The sequence below is a fragment of the Sciurus carolinensis genome, chromosome 3, assembly GCF_902686445.1.
Source record: "Sciurus carolinensis chromosome 3, mSciCar1.2, whole genome shotgun sequence".
Taxonomy (NCBI): Eukaryota; Metazoa; Chordata; class Mammalia; order Rodentia; family Sciuridae; genus Sciurus; species Sciurus carolinensis.
Window position 1 is genome coordinate 182,817,690 of NC_062215.1, and position 21,090 is coordinate 182,838,779.

Genomic DNA, 21,090 nt, shown 5'->3' on the forward strand with positions numbered 1-21,090 from the left:
CCAGCAAGCCAACCAGAACCCAAGGTCCCAGGAGAAGAACAGGCCAACCAGAACCCAAGGTCCCAGGAGAACAGGCCACCAGAACCCAAGGCCCCAGGAGAACAGGCCAACCAGAACCCAAGGTCCCAGGAAAGACCAGCAAGCCAACCAGAACCCAAGGTCCCAGGAGAAGAACAAGCCAACCAGAACCCAAGGCCCATGAGAAGAACAAGCCAACCAGAACCCAAGGCCCCAGGAGAAGAATAGGCCAACCAGAACCCAAGGCCACAGGAGAACAGGCCAACCAGAACCCAAGGTCCCAGGAAAGACCAGCAAGCCAATCAGAACCAAGGCCCAGGAGAACAGGCCAACCAGAACCCAAGGCCCCAGGAAAGACCAGCAAGCCAATCAGAACCAAAGGCCCCAGGAGAACAGGCCACCAGAACCCAAGGTCCCAGGAGAAGAACAAGCCAACCAGAACCCAAGGCCCCAGGAGAACAGACCAACCAGAACCCAAGGCCCCAGGGAAGACCAGTAAGTCAATCAGAACCAAAGGCCCCAGGAGAACAGGCCAACCAGAACCCAAGGTCCCAGGAGAAGAACAGCCAACCAGAACCCAAGGCCCCAGGAGAACAGGCCAACCAGAACCCAAGGCCCCAGGAAAGACCAGCAAGCCAATCAGAACCAAGGCCCCAGGAGAACAGGCCAACCAGAACCCAAGGCCCCAGGAAAGACCAGCAAGCCAATCAGAACCAAAGGCCCCAGGAGAACAGGCCAACCAGAACCCAAGGTCCCAGGAGAAGAACAGGCCAACCAGAACCCAAGGCCCCAGGAGAACAGGCCAACCAGAACCCAAGGCCCCAGGAAAGACCAGCAAGCCAACCAGAACCCAAGGCCCCAGGAGAACAGGCCAACCAGAACCCAAGGCCACAGGAGAACAGGCCAACCAGAACCCAAGGTCCCAGGAGAAGAACAGGCCAACCAGAACCCAAGGCCACAGCAACCAACACAAAGAGACGAGAGGGTCCTGAGTGCCCACCCGGGTGCAGGGATCTGGAATTCTACCAGAAGTGGACAAGTTCCTATAGGAAAAACGCACCAAAACCAAGTCCAAGGAAAGCAAAGTTAAATAGACAATAACAACGATGAAGTTGTTCTGTCATCAAAAACGTCACCCCTCAAATAAAAACAAAAGCCAGAACCCCAACCCACACGTCTTCACTGCAAACCCTGCCAACCCTTCAGGGAGAACATGCCCAGGCTCACAGGCAGCCAGGCCGCAGCGCCCTGAGCTCTGAAGTCTCGGGGTCTGCCTCTGTGCCCGTCTGCAGCCAGCGTCTGCCGTCCCCTGGGTGGGTGCTGCCCTCTGCAGGCACCGTCTGCCATCTGCCATCTGCCAGACCCCAAGTTGGGCCCTCCAGGTTGGAGGACTAACGGGCTGCTTGGCGCCTCTGTGCTCCTTTCCGGGATGGAGAGTCCAGCACCACTCCTCAGAGCCGTGCAGTTGTGTCCTGGCCCGCACCCCATCCTTCAGACCCGCAGGCAGGTGGCCCCCGGCTGCAGGAGGGTGGGGCAGCAGAAGCAGATTCCACAGCCCTGCCACCAACCTGGAACTGGGATCCGGGTGCCAGGCACCAAAGGCTGCAGGATCCCAAAGAAGGCACTTCCTGCCCCACAAGCCCAGGCCTGGGCTCCAAGGAGGGTCTGTGTCCTCCTGCCCCGCGTCCAGCAAAGCCCAGGGCCTCCGCAGGCTGGGCGTGTACTCTGCCATGACAACTGCGTAAACGGCTGTCTTTTCCAAATAGTCCAAGAGCAAGGAGCACACAGGGCCTCCTCACTGGCCCTTCAAGCCCAGCACAATGCACTCAACTGCAGAGATGGCCATGGTCACTCACCCAGGTGGCCATAGCCCACCACGTGCCTGGCAAGCGAACTGAGGCGGGCTCGTAGGTCAGCCACCAGGTCATACAGCTGCTCCACAGGGAGGGACAAGTCGTACTTGTACACTAGCCATCCCGGCTCAGTGCCTCCGTGATCCTCTCCCTCAGGGCCCACAGCGCCTAGGGTGGAGAGAGAAGGAGCGGTCAGGACACGACTTGGCCCGGCCCCTGCGCCACTGTCAGCATGTCCACATCCCCAGAGATATGGATGTTGGTTCAGTTCCAGAACCAACATAGGACTGTGACCCAGGACCAGCAGAGGCCATTCACACAGGACCAAGCACTGAGGGACCCCGGGCTTCGAGACACTGGGCAGCCCAGGGCCCTTCCAGAAGGGGAGCGACAGGGTACCAGGTGCAGCTCTAGGTCTCAAGGACAAGCAGCTGCGCAGGGCTGCACAGGGCCAGGGACCCTGGAATCCAAGTGGAGGCAGGGGCGGGCAGGGTGGGGCAGGGAAGGGTGGGCAGCAGAGCAGAGGGACCAGGTTGCAGGTGGGGCTGCCAGAAGGACCCTGGGCAAGGCTGGGAGCAGCGAAGCACTGGTGGCTGGGGCAGAGAAGCCTGGCAGAGCAGGCAGAGTGCCCGGCGGGCAGGGGAGTGCCCATCCAGAAAGATCACCTGGTGGCTTTCTTGGTTTTCTCCTGCTGTTGGAAATCTGAAGCCACAAGGCTCAGTGGGCCTGCACAGCTTCCCTGCACCATGACCCAGACCCTGACCCTATCTATGCTGGCCAGAGAGACCCCACAATTTCAGAACTTTCAATGCTGGAGAACAAGCAATCCCACCCAACACCCACCCCAGCTCTCTACCAACCCCTTCAGCACCCTCCTCTTGAGGGTCCTGATGGATACTGCTGCCCACAGGCTCCTCCACCTTGGCACCGTCTGCTCATCCCAGCAGCTACAAGATCTGCTTTCCCTGCCTGCAGCCCCAGCCCTCTGCCCCAGCCCTCCACCTCTGGAACATTCTAGAACATGCAAGAACCTGCCCAGCTGCTCCTGCACCACCAGCCCAGCTCTGGGCATCAACCTAGACTGGACCAGGATGTGGCAGGGCTGGGCAGGTGTCCCAGGAAACTGGTGGGCAGGTTGTGCAGGCCTGTGGGCAGCTCCAGGAGGGATGCAGGCCTCTGCCACCCTCCCCAGAGACATCGTCTGCTGGCCGGGGCCATCACTAGCCAGTAGCCACTATAGCTGAGGCCCGAGGTCCCTGCTCTTCCTCTCTGCGAGAGAATGGAAGGCAGCTGCTGTGGCTGGGCCCCAGTGACAGGGGGCGGAGCGAGTGATGAAGGAGACGAGTGTCCTGGCCAAAGCACCTCCGGGGTGACCAGGCGCACAAGGGCATGCAGGTCTCCCAGCCAGTCAGATGGACTCCAAGTCCTGCCAAGTGAGCAGCCAGCCAGCACCAGCTCAGCACCCCTGCCCCCACCTAAACATCAATACCTAAACGTGATGAAAATTATCTAGACACCAAGAACACACGTTCCACCCCAAGAGGCTCTGCCCACATTCAGAAGCCCCGCCACACGGGCCCAGCGCCCTGGTCTGGAGACTTTCCAGGCCCTTCTAGAGAGACAGCAGGAGGGGCGGGAGCACCTGGCTTTGCTCTCGTCGGCGGCCACGGTGCCGTCGGTCACCAGGCCTGAGCCCAGCACCTGCTCCAGAAAGCAGCTCAGCTTCTCGGTGTCGTGCTCTGCGCTGGAGCCCGAGGTCTCGACCAGGAGGTAGAAGGGACTCTCTGGAAGGGAGCAGAGAACAGAGCAAGCGGCCCGGGGTGCGGCCTCTGTCGGAGCCTCTCCAGGCCGAGAAGCAGCAGCTCCCTGGACAGGCTGAGGTCCAGACGCCCTCCCAGCTGCACTGCTGTGGGACGACACGGGCTCTCAGCACTGGAGCGTCCACCTCACCCACACCAGCGCCCGGGGAGAGGCCGCTGTAGGAGACACCCACCAGGGCCTCAGCCTGGGCTAGTGCACAGAGCCTGCTGTGCGGGCTCTCAGATTCGACCAGGGCTGGGGAGACAGCTCAGCTGGGAGAGCACTTGCCTCACAACACAAGGCCCTGAGTTCGATCCCCAGCACCGCAAAAAAAAAAAAAGATTCAACCAGTCCAGGAGCAGAGGCTAGGCCTGCGCTCCCAGAGGCTCAGGAGGCTGAGGCAGGAGGAGCACAAGTTCAAGGCCAGCCTCAGCACTGAGCAAGACCTGTTTCAGAATGAAAAATAAAAAAGGGCTGGGGTGTAGTTCAGGGGTTAAGCACCCTGGGTTCCATTGCTGGTACAAAAAGAATCCAACTGTGCATCACTTACGTAGGAAAGTGTCAAATCTGGAGTTTTGTCAAGGCTACTGTGAATTTGTTCTCTACATTTATTGAAATCAATGCATTAAAATTTCTTCCAGAACGACATCGCAAGTTCACCCTACTACAGAGAGGACACTAGTGTGAAGGACAGCTGGCCCCCACAACGTGCCATGGTCACACAGTGCTCTGCCCAGGGACCCTCTGTCCACCCAGAACCCCTGAGCTGCCCAACATGTCCCATGGCTCAGAAGGAGCAGGAAGGGTGTCACCCAGCTGCTCAGGGCCAGTACCTTGTACTGGGTTGTGCAGGTGGAGGTGCTGCTGGACCAGCTGCATGCATCCAGCATCCATGAACTCGAACGCAGACAGGATCTCTCCCAACATCCCCTTGCAGGTGCTGAAGGTCTGCAGGACCTCTGCAAAGCCAGGGCAGCCTGCAAGGTCACAGGGCATCAGGGGCCCTGCAGGGACAGCATGCAGAGCCACCCCACACCCTGGCCAGTCTCCCTCAAGTAGCAATGCCCATCTGTTAGGGCAAGGAGGCGTGGCACGACAGGAAACACCTCAAGGTCACCACCGGTGTCCAATCTGGACAGAAAATGCCTAGGAATTGCCACACAGCACTCAGGACAGTGGTGGAATCAGGGGAGTCATCCTGGAAAGCCGCCAACAGTGCCTGACGGGGACATTTGGAAACAGCCGTTTCTCAGCACAACCATCCATTCCTGGGAACTCGCCCAGGACAGTTACAGGACACCGGGACCTCACCAGTGGGGCGGGGGAGCCACTAGCACAGCTGACCACAGGGAGCTGGCCACCAAGTGTGGAGGCAGAGAGGAAGCCAGTGGGCACGCGAACAGGTGACAGCCCGAGACCCCATGGAGGGTGCAAGTGCCCACCTCGGGGATGACCAGTGCCCCTAGCAGAAGAAAGGGCAGTCCTGGCCAAGGCCACTCCACCTTGGCTTCTAGGGACGCCACAAGGAATCCTTCCTGGGAGCTGAGTACATGTAAGAATCAGCAGAAATAGACATTAAAACCGCGCCCCCACACACACGGAGCTGGAACTGCCTGATCATGAACACACACATTAAAACAGCCCACACACACACACACACACACAGAGCCTGGAACTGCCTGATCATGAAACACACACATTAAACAGCCCACACACACACACACACACACACACACGGAGCTGAACTGCCTGATCATGAAACACACACATTAAAACAGCTCACACACACACACACACACACAGAGCTGGAACTGCCTGATCATGAAACACACACATTAAAACAGCCCACACACACACACACACACACACACACGGAGCTGGAACTGCCTGATCATGAAACACACACATTAAAACAGCCCCCCCCACACACACACACGGAGCTGGAACTGCCTGATCACGAAACACACACATTAAAACAGCCCCCCACACACACACACACGGAGCTGGAACTGCCTGATCACGAAACACACACATTAAAACAGCCCCCCACACACACACACACGGAGCTGGAACTGCCTGATCACGAAACACACACATTAAAACAGCCCCCCACACACACACACACGGAGCTGGAACTGCCTGATCATGAAACACACACATTAAAACAGCCCACACACACACACACACACACACGGAGCTGGAACTGCCTGATCATGAAACACACACATTAAAACCGCGCCCCCCCCCCCACACACACACACACGGAGCTGGAACTGCCTGATCATGAAACACACACATTAAAACAGCCCACACACACACACACACGGAGCTGGAACTGCCTGATCACGAAACACACACATTAAAACAGCCCCCCCCACACACACACACACACACGAGCTGGAACTGCCTGATCACGAAACACACACATTAAAACAGCCCCCCACACACACACACACACACACGGAGCTGGAACTGCCTGATCACGAAACACACACATTAAAACAGCCCCCCACACACACACACACGGAGCTGGAACTGCCTGATCATGAAACACACACATTAAAACAGCCCCCCGCCACACACACATACACGGAGCTGGAACTGCCTGATCATGAATACACATTAAAACAGCCCCCCCACACACACACACACGGAGCTGGAACTGCCTGATCATGAAATACACATTAAAACAGCCCCCCGCCACACACACATACACGGAGCTGGAACTGCCTGATCACGAAACACACACATTAAAACAGCCCCCCACACACACACACACGGAGCTCGAACTGCCTGATCATGAAACACACACATTAAAACAGCCCCCCGCCACACACACATACACGGAGCTGGAACTGCCTGATCATGAATACACATTAAAACAGCCCCCCCACACACACACACACGGAGCTGGAACTGCCTGATCATGAAATACACATTAAAACAGCCCCCCGCCACACACACATACACGGAGCTGGAACTGCCTGATCATGAAACACACACATTAAAACAGCCCCCCGCCACACACACATACACGGAGCTGGAACTGCCTGATCATGAAACACACATTAAAACAGCCCCCCCACACACACACACACGGAGCTGGAACTGCCTGATCATGAAACAGTAAAAAATAGTCAACTGTGTTTAAAGACAGGAGCACCCGAGAGGTACAGAAAACTATGAAAAGCAATAATAGCACATGTTTGAAAAAAGTGATGAAACTTCTAGAATGAAAACTACAATGATCACACCTGAAACTCAGGGGGAAGGCCCTCTGTGGAAGTCTGACAGCACCCCAAAGGCAGCAGAGGCGGCATGTGAACCGGACCACAGCACAGGGCTCCAGAAGAGGGTGGCAGGGCAGTTCCACACTAAGCCCACCACCTCCCCAAGGAAAGGCCACACCAACTGCCCTTCAGGCGGCGTGGCTGAGCATCGCCCAAGTCACAAGCCGAGAGGAGATGTGTGCAACACACAAAGACCTCTGAAGACAAGACGAAAGGAGCAGGCGGCCGGCCAGAGCGTCAGCAGGAAGAGCCTCCCTCCAACACGATGCAGACAGCGACGGAGGAAGCCAGGGCCAGGCTGCTGCTGGACGCCAGGGGACTTCAGAAGCAAGGGGTGCAGGCAGCTCTGACACACTGCACAATGGTAGCGGCCTGCCAGACGTGGCCAGGACAGACCTGCAGGACAAGATCCCGTGGGATGCTGGTGCACAGCAAGGGAGCAAGAGAGCCTGTGAGGTCATCACAATGGAGACCCAGAAAACACGGCAGAGTCAAGATGCAGAGGGTCATGAAGGTCACAATGGAGACCCAGAAAACACGGCAGAGTCAAGATGCAGAGAGTCATGAAGGTCACAATGAGACCCAGAAAACACGGCAGAGTCAAGATGCAGAGAGTCATGAAGGTCACAATGGAGACCCAGAAAACACGCAGAGTCAAGATGCAGAGGGTCATGAAGGTCACAATGGAGACCCAGAAAAACACGCAGAGTCAAGATGCAGAGAGTCATGAAGGTCACAATGGAGACCCAGAAAACACGCAGAGTCAAGATGCAGAGAGTCATGAAGGTCACAATGGAGACCCAGAAAACACGCAGAGTCAAGATGCAGAGAGGTCACGAAGGTCACAATGGAAACCCAGAAAACACAGCAGAGTCAAGATGCAGAGAGGTCACGAAGGTCACAATGGAGACCCAGAAAACACAGCAGAGTCAAGATGCAGAGAGTCATGAAGGTCACAATGGAGACCCAGAAAACACGCAGAGTCAAGATGCAGAGAGTCATGAAGGTCACAATGGAGACCCAGAAAACACGCAGAGTCAAGATGCAGAGGGCAGAGGGCCTGCAGGAGGGTGGGCGACCTGCTGTCCACTTCAGAAGACTGTGGCCAGCGAGCTTCCAGCCCAGGCTGGCAACAAGGCCATGCTAGGCAGCTGCCCCATCCAGACGGAGGCAGGATGGAGGACGCGGTGTGAAGGGAACGAGGGACGCTGTGGGCGCTGCTGAGCCACAGACTGAGGAGAAGATGCTGCTCCTCCTCGCAGGCCACCAACTTCCCCACAGCTGACAGCCTCCCCTCAGAACCTCACCCCACACACCACTGAGGCCGCAGCACACTGGGGTGCAGGAGCCCAGCTCCTCCATTCCATGACCACAGGCAGGGAAAGGCTCCCGACTGCAGAGCCTGCTCTGAGGACCAGGAAGGCCAGGCTGGATCCCAGCAGCCCACTGGCCCCAGCCTTGCACCAATGGCAAGGCCCAGAGGGCCAGCCGAAGTGGTGTGGGCCAAAGCTGCCCCTCCACCTTGATAAGCAGGGCAGGAACACCTACCAAGAAAAGCCACGTTCACAGCCTTGGGCCTGGGCGGGCACAGGATGGACACGGCAGTGATGACCCCCAGGGTACCCTCCGACCCGATGAACAGCTGCTTCAGGTCATAGCCTGTGTTGTCCTTCCTCAGGGAGGTCAGGCAGTCCAGGATGGTGCCGTCAGGCCAGCACCTGGGGGAGGGGCAAGAAGCGGGGCCTCACACACTGACCATCTCCCAACAGGTAACCTGCTGGTCACCTGCTCCCCACCCTCTGGCTACCACACCAGGGAAGCCAACCTAACCCCAGGCACCCAGAGAGAGTGGCCATTCCTGAGCCCAGCTCCCCAGCCCAGCAGTTAGGGGTTAGAAGGTCTGGGAAAGACCAGGACGGACCCACCCGAGCTCATGGAAGAAGGGTCCTTCCCAGCTGCAGCCAGAGCCCAGCCTCCCTCCCCACCCGGCTAGGAAGCCGATGGCCACCTGCAGGGGGACGGGGGGCTGCCTGAAACAGGACACCCACCAGGGAGCAGGAGGCACACCCCACGGGGACAGGGCCTGGACACAAGAGATGGCCCTGCATGGAAAGCGGCCTGTGTCCGGACAGCTAAGCCTGAAGACAGAGGTGCAGGATGTAGCTCGGGAGCAGGAGCTCAGGAGTGGAGGCACCATCGAGGACCCACAGCCTCCAGAGACAAAGCCAGGGCCCTGCGTCAGCGGGGGCGGACACGCAGGCTGGTGAGGGACATGGACTTCAGGCTGGCCTTGCTGGCCACCCTTCACAGAGGCCTCAGTGCTTGTCACATGAACTAAGAGGCAGTGACATTGTGTCCTGCGGAAGCCAGAGCCACTCCGCTCAGCTCCAAGGTCCTGGCAGCCTGCAGGTCCCTTGGGGCCTGGGCCAGGGTCTGCTGAGATCTGCAAGGGCTGCAGCCCAGTCCTGTGCAGCAGCACCTCCACCTGGGCCTGAGGACAGCTGGGAAGGTAGAAACCCGGCCTGCTCACCACTTCCAGGCCCAGCACGGTCCCACCGCAGGGAGCCATACCGCAGAAACCGCAGGCCGCCTGCATTGGTCGCCACGTTGCCCCCAATGTGGCAGCTGCCCTGGCTCCCAAGTCCAGCGGCATGACAAAGTCCCGCTCCTGCACGTACTGGCTCAGCTTCTCCAGCACACAGCCTGCCTGGCAGACCAGAATCCCTGCAGAGAGCAAGAAAGGACTACCCTGGGCCCTGGCTCCCAGGCCAGCAAGAGCTCCCACCCCTGGGCCACCCTGCACCTGGCCACCCAGGGAGCACCCGCCCCAGAGCCAGCAGAGCAAGAGACTTCCAGGCCTGCCTCCCCCAGAGCATATGCCCCAGACCCCAGGGTCCTGTGACTGCAGGAAGGCAGCACCGCAGGGCACTTCCTCTCCCCCTCTCCCTCTCCCCTCTCCCTCTGCCTTTTTCCCCTCTCCCTCTCTCCCCCTCTCCTCTCTCCTTCTCCCTCTCCCTCTCTCTCCCTCTCCCTCTCTCCCCTCTCCCTCTTCCTCCCTCTCCCCCTCTCCCTCTCTCCTTCTCCCTCTCCTCTCTCGCCCTCTCCTCTCTCCCCCTCTCCCTCTTCCTCCCTCTCTCCCTCTCCCTCTTCCTCCCTCTCCCCCTCTCCCTCTTCCTCCCTCTCTCCTCTCCCCTCTCCCTCTCTCCCCTCTCCCTCTCTCCCCCTCTCCCTCTCCCCCTCCCTCCCTCTCTCCTTCTCCTCTCCCCCCTCTCCCTCCCTCTCTCCCCCCTCTCCCTCCCTCTCTCCCCCCCTCCCCCTCTCCCCCTCCCCCCTCCCCCCCCCCCACCTCCTCTCCCTCTCTCTCAGGGCTGAGAAGACTGCCACAAGGCAAGTAGTCCTCAACTCAGGTGACCTCTACCCCCAAGACTGACAACATCTAGACACATTTGGTGGGAAGGCCGAGATGCCCCTGACACCCTGGTCACAGGTGTGGCCAGCATGACCCCAACAAAGGCCAAGAGTGTGCTGGACAAGCCCCACCCCTCACACCCCTCCAGGAAGGCCTGGTGGCCAGAGAGTACAGGGTCCAAAGGGATCAGAGTGTGAGCCCACACAGACCCACCAGAGGTCCAGGCAGGCCATCGGGGTCCCACACAGCTGCTCTCAGGCAGGGCACGCACACGTCCACGCACAGGCCTGCCTGCCAAGCACACGCCCCACCCCGTGGGCCACCTGGGCTTACCAGACACACTGTCGAAGCTGGTGACCTGGTTCATGAGGGCAGTGGACAGGATGATCTCATCAAAGACAGGGACGCTGCCTCCCACCAAGCCCGTGTTCCCTCCCTGTGGGTTCACAGCCAGGTTCCTCTCGTGGCAGTGCCTGGGGTGAGCACAGGAAGGACATCAGGCCAGTCTCTGCTCCCAGCACTGCCCCCAAATCTGACCCCTCCTAAGGCCCTTCTGCCAGCCAGCAGGCCACAGGCATCGCACAGGGAAAGGGACCCCAGCAGGTCAGCCATGCACCCTAGGCTCACAGGTCTGCAGGCCTCAGCTCAGCCTAGCACCCGGGGTCAGCTGCGGTGCCCCTCCCCAGCCAGGCGCGCGTGGCAGCCTGAAGCAAGGGCTCCAAGGAGTAGGAAGCAGAGCATCAGGTGCTCCCACCCACTGGGCAGTCTGTCCATGCACATCCAGGGAGCCAAGCCTAACCCAGAGGCAGCAGCTCGGGGCCCAACCACAGCATCCATGTCCCCACGTGACCCTGCCTGGCACGCTCCAAAGCCCCCGTCAGCCACGTGCACCCCAGCTTGTTACCTGAGGATGCGGGACACCTCCTCGGACGAGCGGGGCCTCAGCATCACCTGGCTGCAGCCTGTGACAGAGGTGGGCAGGAGAACAAAGGGCAGCCAGCACACCAGGGGGCGGTCCTCAGAGGCACCACTGGTCCTCACGGCTCAGGCCCCAACATGCACCTGGGAGAGCAAGCTGTCCAAGGGCCCCGGGTGGCACGCAGGGCAGAGGCGGGGGCCAGAGCGCTGTGGTCGGTGCTGTGGGTGCCATGGGGACAGTGAGGGCAACCTGGACCCTGTTTGCAGCTCCTCTAGTGCAGGGTCCTTGGAGACTATGCCACAGGCTACTCCTGGGACTTTCACCAGCTGGCAGGATACAGGCTGAGTGTCCGGCCTAAGGTCACTGTGACAGCTGCCAGTTGATGCCCTTCCCAACCTACCCACCCTACACCTTTCATCTGGTTTCTACAGTGAGGGAGGCTGAGCCTCCCTCCCCAGACTCCTTGATTTGGCTGCCTGCTCTCATAGGGCAGCTCCTGGGTTCTTCTCTCATTGCTGGTATGCGATTCTTTCTGCCTGTACCTCTCTGATGTCCAGAGATGGTGGGGGGAGCCTTTCTAGGCTCAAGAGTGGCATTCCTGACCACTGGCACCCAGCATGGCTGGGCTGCTCCCTGTCCTTTGGACTTCTCTGAAGGCTCTCAGGTGGCAGAGGCGGCGAGAGACCACAGGGACTGTGGGAAAAGCTGCAGTCTAGTTACACACAGCGCCCATCTCACTTCTTATTCTGAAAGACACCAGGTTGCTGTTCATCACACACACCTTCTGCTGGACGGGCTGCTGCCCGGCTGGGCTCTCCACCCACCAGAGATCCTGTGGGTTACCAAGAGCACTCCGCTGACAAGACTGAGCTCTGCAGGCAGAAAACCCCCCACGAATCTGCAGCAGGGCCAGAGAGGTACGAGTGCCCACCAGAGGGTCTGCCCCCTGCAGGCAGAGGACAGGCAGACAGGCTCTCCGACTCAGTGTCCTCTAACAGGCAGAGAGAGAAACAAGGGATGTGGTCATCCACAGGCTGCTTTCAACTGAGAAGAGGGTCGGGAGGCAGGAGGGGAGGACCCAGGAGGAGAACACCCTACGCTGAGAGTCCACCTGGAAAGGCCTGCCACTGCCCAGCCGGAGACCCACCGCAGAGCCCCTTCTCCTCCCCTCCGGCTGCCTCCCCACCACTCCGCCCAGGTGCTTCTTGGCAGGATGTGGCCCTCGCATGCCATCCTCTGGGTTTCTGAGAACCAAGAGGCACACTTCCATCGGCCTTGCCAGGGCCAGACCCCAGAAGCCTCAGTTGAGAATGGCCTGCACTCTGGCCTCCACCATCCTTCCAGCAACCCCTAAGGACGGGGCTCCTCGTGCGCCCCCATTGCCCCAGGCCTCCCCTGGCCTATCGCACCACTCCTGCACCCGACGTCCATCACTGCCCCAGCCTGGTGCCCAGCTCTCCTCTTGGTGCCCTCCTCAGACCTCAGCGTCCACCTGTGTCAGGTCACCCGACGTCCATCACTGCCCCAGCCTGGCGCCCAGCTCTCCTCTTGGTGCCCTCCTCAGACCTCAGCGTCCACCTGTGTCAGGTCACCCGACGTCCATCACTGCCCCAGCCTGGCGCCCAGCTCTCGTCTTGGTGCCCTCCTCAGACCTCAGCGTCCACCTGTGTCAGGTCACCCGACGTCCATCACTGCCCCAGCCTGGCGCCCAGCTCTCCTCTTGGTGCGCTCCTCAGACCTCAGCGTCCACCTGTGTCAGGTCACCCGACGTCCATCACTGTCCCAGCCTGGTGCCCAGCTCTCGTCTTGGTGCCCTCCTCAGACCTCAGCGTCCACCTGTGTCAGGTCACCCGACGTCCATCACTGCCCCAGCCTGGTGCCCAGCTCTCCTCTTGGTGCCCTCCTCAGACCTCAGTGTCCACCTGTGTCAGGTCACCCGACGTCCATCACTGTCCCAGCCTGGCGCCCCAGCTCTCCTCTTGGTGCCCTCCTCAGACCTCAGCGTCCCGCCCGGCTCTCCTCTTGGTGCGCTCCTCAGACCTCAGCGTCTACCTGTGTCAGGTCACCCGACGTCCATCACTGCCCCAGCCTGGCGCCCAGCTCTCCTCTTGGTGCCCTCCTCAGACCTCAGCGTCCACCTGTGTCAGGTCACCCGACGTCCATCACTGCCCCAGCCTGGCGCCCAGCTCTCCTCTTGGTGCCCTCCTCAGACCTCAGCGTCCACCTGTGTCAGGTCACCCGACGTCCATCACTGCCCCAGCCTGGCGCCCAGCTCTCCTCTTGGTGCCCTCCTCAGACCTCAGCGTCCACCTGTGTCAGGTCACCCGACGTCCATCACTGCCCCAGCCTGGTGCCCAGCTCTCCTCTTGGTGCCCTCCTCAGACCTCAGTGTCCACCTGTGTCAGGTCACCCGACGTCCATCACTGTCCCAGCCTGGCGCCCCAGCTCTCCTCTTGGTGCCCTCCTCAGACCTCAGCGTCCCGCCCGGCTCTCCTCTTGGTGCGCTCCTCAGACCTCAGCGTCTACCTGTGTCAGGTCACCCGACGTCCATCACTGCCCCAGCCTGGCGCCCAGCTCTCCTCTTGGTGCCCTCCTCAGACCTCAGCGTCCACCTGTGTCAGGTCACCCGACGTCCATCACTGCCCCAGCCTGGCGCCCAGCTCTCGTCTTGGTGCCCTCCTCAGACCTCAGCGTCTACCTGTGTCAGGTCACCCGACGTCCATCACTGCCCCAGCCTGGCGCCCAGCTCTCCTCTTGGTGCCCTCCTCAGACCTCAGCGTCCACCTGTGTCAGGTCACCCGACGTCCATCACTGCCCCAGCCTGGCGCCCAGCTCTCCTCTTGGTGCCCTCCTCAGACCTCAGTGTCCACCTGTGTCAGGTCACCCGACGTCCATCACTGTCCCAGCCTGGCGCCCCAGCTCTCCTCTTGGTGCCCTCCTCAGACCTCAGCGTCCCGCCCGGCTCTCCTCTTGGTGCGCTCCTCAGACCTCAGCGTCTACCTGTGTCAGGTCACCCGACGTCCATCACTGCCCCAGCCTGGCGCCCAGCTCTCCTCTTGGTGCCCTCCTCAGACCTCAGCGTCCACCTGTGTCAGGTCACCCGACGTCCATCACTGCCCCAGCCTGGCGCCCAGCTCTCGTCTTGGTGCCCTCCTCAGACCTCAGCGTCTACCTGTGTCAGGTCACCCGACGTCCATCACTGCCCCAGCCTGGCGCCCAGCTCTCCTCTTGGTGCCCTCCTCAGACCTCAGCGTCCACCTGTGTCAGGTCACCCGACGTCCATCACTGCCCCAGCCTGGTGCCCAGCTCTCCTCTTGGTGCCCTCCTCAGACCTCAGTGTCCACCTGTGTCAGGTCACCCGACGTCCATCACTGTCCCAGCCTGGCGCCCCAGCTCTCCTCTTGGTGCCCTCCTCAGACCTCAGCGTCCCGCCCGGCTCTCCTCTTGGTGCGCTCCTCAGACCTCAGCGTCTACCTGTGTCAGGTCACCCGACGTCCATCACTGCCCCAGCCTGGCGCCCAGCTCTCCTCTTGGTGCCCTCCTCAGACCTCAGCGTCCACCTGTGTCAGGTCACCCGACGTCCATCACTGCCCCAGCCTGGCGCCCAGCTCTCGTCTTGGTGCCCTCCTCAGACCTCAGCGTCTACCTGTGTCAGGTCACCCGACGTCCATCACTGCCCCAGCCTGGCGCCCAGCTCTCCTCTTGGTGCCCTCCTCAGACCTCAGCGTCCACCTGTGTCAGGTCACCCGACGTCCATCACTGCCCCAGCCTGGCGCCCAGCTCTCCTCTTGGTGCCCTCCTCAGACCTCAGCGTCCACCTGCGTCAGGTAGACCTACCCGCTGCCTGATTTGTACAAGATCACAGCACGCCTGCCTCTCGGTGGCTGCTGCACGCTACGCATCTGCAGAGACTGACGGCATGCTGGCCTCACACTGACTACTCAGCTGCCTTCGGGTTGGGAATGTTTGGGGGGCGGGTTGCAATGTCGGGGCCTGGACCAGGGGTGCGCTACCACTGAGCTGGCTCTCCAGACAGGGTCTCTGCACTCCTGGCAGGCCTGCAACTGCTCCTGCCTCAGCTCCCGTGTCGCCGGGCCTCAGGCATGGCCCCCACCCCCAGCTCCACCGCCAGCCGTGGGGAGAAAGCGTGTGCTGGCCAGCCACACACACGCCCCACCAGGGGCTCCAGCAACAGGCCAGCTGCTCAGGGCCTGTGGTGCACACCTCAGAAACCTCCGGCCAAGCACGGTGCACCCAGACGCCACGCTGACTTCAGCGCACCCTCGGCTCCCTGGCCATCTGGCCCACAGCCAGGACCCTCGTTCCAATCCCAGCCCTGCCAGCACCTCTCTCCCAGTCCTCGCCCACAGACTGCTGGCGGCTTTCCATCGCTGTGACACGATGCCGCAGAAAAACAGGAGGGAAGATTTATTCTGCGCAGGTTTCAGAGGTCTCAGCCCATGGTCAGCCAGCGGCACTGATGTGGGCACGAGCCCAGGCAGAGCGGCAGGGCGGAAGGGCATGGCAGAGGAGAGCCCGTCCAGAGTACACCCCAGTGACCCGGCCCTGCAACGAGTCCCTACCCCTGTGGGGTTTCTACTTCCTCCCAGTAATGCCATCAAATACAAATCCACTGACCAACGCCCAGCCCTGACGCCAGAGCCCTCAGGCCCATCACATCCTGAAGGCCGCACCTCTGGTCACTGGTACACGGGGACCAGCCTCAACACACCTGGGAGCCTGTGGGACACTCCAGAGCCAAACCACAACACACTTCCCACGTCACCCCGGCACCCTGTCCCCACCGTGGTGCCCTGCCCAGCACACTCCGTGCTCCACCACCTGCCTGACCTTCCCTCACCCCCCGCCCCACCCCTGCATCCTGGCCCTCCTGGCTATGCCCACCAACTCCGAACCTGCTGGAACTCTCTCATCTTAAGACCAAAATGGGAAAGGAGCCGTCCTGGACCCTGCTCCCACCAGACCCACGCCCCCCCCTGGACGGCCGCTCTGACGACAGGGACGCCATGACTCTGGCCTCTCACCTGTAGCAACTGCCCCACACACATCCTCTCCCCACAGCCCTGTCCACCAGCTTCTGGAACACACTCCCATGGCTCTGCTCTCCCCCTGGGCCTTGTCTGCTTGGTCTCCCCCTGGCTGGCTCCCACTCTTCGCTGACTGTGGTCATCCAGCTGTGGGTACCTGGGTCCAAGGGTGGCCCCTGCCCTCGCTGGCCAACCCCACTCCCTTGCCAACTGCCCTGGTTCTGAGGAGTGCAGAGGCTTTGTGCTGCCTACTCACCCCTGAGTGTCCTTCCAGACACTGCCACAGGCTTGTGCTGGAGGCTCGACCTTGAAGAAGTCACAGCAGAGCCCACCCCTCCTGACGCTGCCCAGGCACGTGCCCTGAGCACCCAGCACCCCCACGCAGGTCTAGGCGGTGCTCACTAAAACCTGCAGACTCACTGCTGAGCAAGTCATCAAGTTTCTGAACAAGGATACGTTTAACAATAATTTTCTATTTCAAATAAAATATTTCCTTTTAAAAAAGTTCTACTGGGCTGGGGAGATAGCTCAGCTGGTAGAGTGCTTGCCTTGCAAGCACAAGGCCCTGAGTTCGATCCCCAGCACCCAAAAAAAAAAAAAAAAAAAAAGTTCTACCAACCAGCCTTTAGTTTATATTTTCTGCACCACCCTGAGGCTCAGTTGTTTAAATGGCCAGAAGTTAAGGCAAACTCTCTCCAAAAGAAACCACATGAAGGTGCTTTCCAGCCGTGATTGACAAGCCTCTGGACACACATGCTCACCTGGCCAAGCCTATGGACCCAGAAAGGAGATCAGTGCTGCCCCACCAGGTACTCAGGGTGGCGGGATATGCAGGAGGGGCCACCACAGGCACAAAGACCTGGAAGAACAACCCCGAAGTAGATAAGCTGTCCATAGCAAGGACGGCCAGGAAGGGCCACTTATCAGAGAGGAGCCCCTGGGGCCAAAACCAACCAGCAGCTGGCTCTTGCCCATTGAGGCTCAGATGTGGCCAGGGAGGGGCCAGTGGGGGACACCCGCCCAACCCCAGGTATGGCTTCCTCCCCACTCTTGGAAGCCCACCAGGATAGCAACTGCTGGCCCTGAGTGTCAGCAGGGAGCAGAGCCCAAGAATGGAAAGGCTGCTGTGGGGTCTACCATGCACCCTGGTGCAGGGGACACTCAGGTCCAACTGCCTAGGGCCTCCAGGCAGGGACGCAGCATGGCTGACCTCCCGCTGCCCGCCTCCTCAGTGCACAGGTATGGCAGGGGAGCCCTCCCTCCACGGAGGGTGCTCCTGCAGTGCCAAGTGGCCCAGTGACTTCAATGTGTCCTGCCAGCCTGCAGGGCTCAGTCCCTCCACCATGAGCCTCTGAGACCTCAGCACTGTGCCATGACGAGGTCTGGAAACCTAGCACGGGTCTCACAACCTGGGAAGATCTGCCCCATAACAGCACGAGCTGGCAGGAGCAGGGCCAGCTAGGACCTGGGTTTTCAGGGTTACACGTGTCATTTTGTTGTCGAGTGCTTCTCTGCTACACCTCTTCATGTCAGCCGGCCAGGCACAGTGGCCACACCTGCAATCCCAGTGGCTCAGGAGGCTGAGGCAGGAAGATCGAAAATTCAAGGCCAGCCTGGGCAACTTAGCACGACCCTGAGCAACTTAGCAAGACCCTGTCTCAAAATGAAAATTTAAAAAGGACTTGGGATAACTCAGTGGTAAAGTGTCCCTGGATTTAATCCCTAGTACCAAAATAAATAAGTAAATAACCAGTGTGAGCATGCAAGCTATATTACCTCTGAATCATTTTAAAAGAGAAAATCCAGCACTGTTATCAAGAGGGTCTAGACTGTTAGGTCTAGACTGCACTCCTGCACTGGGGGCAGGTGTGGGAGGAGTGGGCAGACAATGGCCAGACCAGCAAACCTGCCTCTTGCCCTGTTGGGCTATATGGACCCCAAAAGACACATCTACACCTTAACCCCAGGAACCTGCAGAAGTATCCTTATGTGGAAAAGGCTCTTAACAGCAGCACCTAAGAACCTAAGATGAGGTCAACCTATGTCAGATGGGCCCTGAACCCAGCCGAATGTCTCACTTGATGCAGGAGTGACAGATGGGGAGGGGCCACATGAAGCTGAGGCAGAGGCTGGAGTGCTGCTGGCAGAGATCCAGGGACTGGAGAGGCAGGAAGGCCCCAGGAGACTCAGGCAACTCCTGCTGACCAGGCTTCTGGTCTGTGGAACCAAGAGACCTGTGTGGGCTTGGGTTATGGCAGCCCCAGAGGAGAAGACAGGAGCTGGTCAGAGCACCAGGGCTGGTCCAGCGCTGGACCCACAGATGTCACGTTGCAGGAGCAGGACCTCCCTGTCTCACAGCTTGGCTCTTCTTCAGCGGCAGCAAGGGGTACATGTGACAGTGACCCTCAGTTCCTGGCTACACCCCGGGTCCTGACTCACCTCGGGCCATCCTCAGCCAGTCCACGTGGCTGCCTCCAGTGGCTTCTGGGTCTGTGACAACCCTGCCAGGGACAATGTGCTCGAAGGCCACCAGGTCCTCCTCAGACACCACAGAGAATGGCAGCCGCTGCACAGGATAGCGCTCCTGGGTCAGAGTCACTTCAGGGGTGCGGGAGGCCACTGAGGAGAAGCCTCTGCAGGCCAGGGGGCCAGACGTTCCCCCAGGGCATCCCAGCCACCCTCCTCTGTCCCACCGAGGCTCTGGGAGCACAGGCCTGGAGGAGCCACAAAGACCATCTGGACACACGACACAGCTCCATGGCTTCTGTCCTGAAAAACAAGGGACTGGACCTGTCACTTGGGAACACTGGGGCAGAGAAGAGAACCCCACCCAGCCACAGCCCACAGCATGTCTTCTCTGGGTAACTGAGGCCAGGGCTGTGGGACAGAGCAGGCCTGGGGGGGCGCAGGGGACAGTCCTGGGCCCCAGTGCGGCCACCTGCACGGTTCGCTGGGGGGACTTACTGCATGCAGCCTGTGGCAGGCACCTTCTCTCTGGGTATCATACTCAAACATTTATAGAACCCAGGACCTCCTTCCAAGTCCTTCTTTCAGAACAAAACCGGGATTTAAGGCACTAGAAGGAAAGGGCAGACACCACTGCACTGTGCACCAAAAAGCAGCTAAAAGGTGAACCCATGTTTTTGCTACAAGTTTAAAAATGCTTCCATTTAAAAAAAAAAAACAGCAGGTACAGTGACACAGACCTCCCAACTGCTTGGGGGCTGAGGCAGGAGAAGCACAAGTCAACTTAATGAGAAGCAGCAAGCAGTAGAGGGCCCCTGTGTTCAACCCCCAGAACTGGGGGGTGGGGTGGGGGTGATGAAGAAGGGAAAGGGAGGGGCTCCTCTGAGTGTGCAGTGGTCAGGGTGGACAGTCACCGTACAGTTCTCATGTGCAGCTATTTGCACTTCACTGGGGTAGGAACACCTGAGCCACACACTTGGGACAGCGAGGCTCCCTCCTTCACCTTGCAACCTCTGGAAACAGACCAGCCTCTCTGTGCCCCAGGTCAAACCCAGCTCTGCTGCAGCACAACCTCACTGATGTGTGACGGGCAGAACAAAGATTAAAAGTGGTAGTTCGGTGGTATTCCCTGGTACCACACGTTCAAAAAGAACTATCTACTTCCAAATATGATCTCCATGCAATGGGAAGAAATAAAACTATCTACAGATTTTAAATACAGATTTTAGAATAAGAGATCTACATGGGCCTAGCCACAGTCCTCGCCAGTAACTGACACAGGGAGAGCCTGGACCCCACACCAGGACGGACCGGGAGCTGGGGTCGTGCTGGACAGTGAGGCAGGATGACGGGCCTGTGCACCGTCCCCAGGATCAACTCGGAACCCAAGAACACCCCAGGGTCCTCCCAAGACCAGAGACGCCCCCATGTTCGCCCCCGACTGGAGACACCCCAGGGGCATCCCTGAACCCAGACCTCCCACCCAGGATCCCCCCAGGACCTGCAGACCCTCCCCAGGATAGCCTCGGAACCCAAGAACACCCCAGGATCGTCCCCAGGCCCTGAGACCCCCCCCCCCAGGACCGCCCCGGGACCCAGAGACCCCACAAGCTCGCCCCAGGCCCGGAGATCCCCCACAGGACCACCCCCGGACCCAGAGACCCCCCCAAGCTCGCCCCAGACCCACAGACACCCCGGGAGCCTCCGCGGACCCAGAGAGATCTCCCGGGAGGCGCGCTCGGCTCCCCGCCAGGGCTCGCACCTGCCAGGGCTGAGGGCAGACCACCGCGTGGACCCGGAGACCCAGCGCCGGCGCTACAGGACAGGCCCCGCCCCTCGCCTCCCGGCGGCCTCAGGCCCCAGTGGGGACTGCGCCTGCGCAATGGCCCCCGCCCGCGTCCAGACCCAGGCCCCGCCCCCGCCCCGCCCCAGGAGGAGGCTGGCCCTGCCCAGCGGGCTCCCCAGTCCGCAGGCCACAGGATCCTGAACATTCCCTGTGGGCCCAAGAGCCCAGGAGGCAGGTAAATGCTCACTTATTAGTCCTACAGTGTGGCCCCTACCCAGGGTCTCAAGGCCTCCACCCCACAGGAGCCCTTTCTTCCCCGGAGTTCTCCAACCCCCAAGGAGTCTCTGGGCAGCAGGGCTTTGTCTGCTCAGGGTGTCTCCATGGTGTAGAACAGCAGCTCTCAGGCTGCACCTGCTCTGGTGACTCCATGGTGTGTAGAACAGCAGCTCTCAGGTTGCACCTGCCCTGGTGACTCCATGGTGTGTAGAACAGCAGCTCTCA

At 60.1% G+C, this 21,090-nt stretch overlaps 1 protein-coding gene across 1 annotated transcript in view; it reads right to left on the reverse strand.

Annotated features, from left to right (window-relative positions):
- D2hgdh (D-2-hydroxyglutarate dehydrogenase) overlaps nucleotides 1–21,090 on the reverse strand; it is a 31,780-nt gene that overhangs the window by 7,530 nt on the left and 3,160 nt on the right. Inside the window, 13 exon segments of the mRNA XM_047543922.1 lie at nucleotides 1,875–1,988; nucleotides 1,991–2,039; nucleotides 3,234–3,297; nucleotides 3,514–3,655; nucleotides 4,505–4,648; nucleotides 8,510–8,670; nucleotides 9,484–9,515; nucleotides 9,517–9,593; nucleotides 9,596–9,685; nucleotides 10,704–10,843; nucleotides 11,275–11,332; nucleotides 18,777–19,106; nucleotides 20,566–20,678. Of these exon segments, the coding sequence (XP_047399878.1) occupies nucleotides 1,875–1,988; nucleotides 1,991–2,039; nucleotides 3,234–3,297; nucleotides 3,514–3,655; nucleotides 4,505–4,648; nucleotides 8,510–8,670; nucleotides 9,484–9,515; nucleotides 9,517–9,593; nucleotides 9,596–9,685; nucleotides 10,704–10,843; nucleotides 11,275–11,332; nucleotides 18,777–19,106; nucleotides 20,566–20,678 (1,514 nt within the window).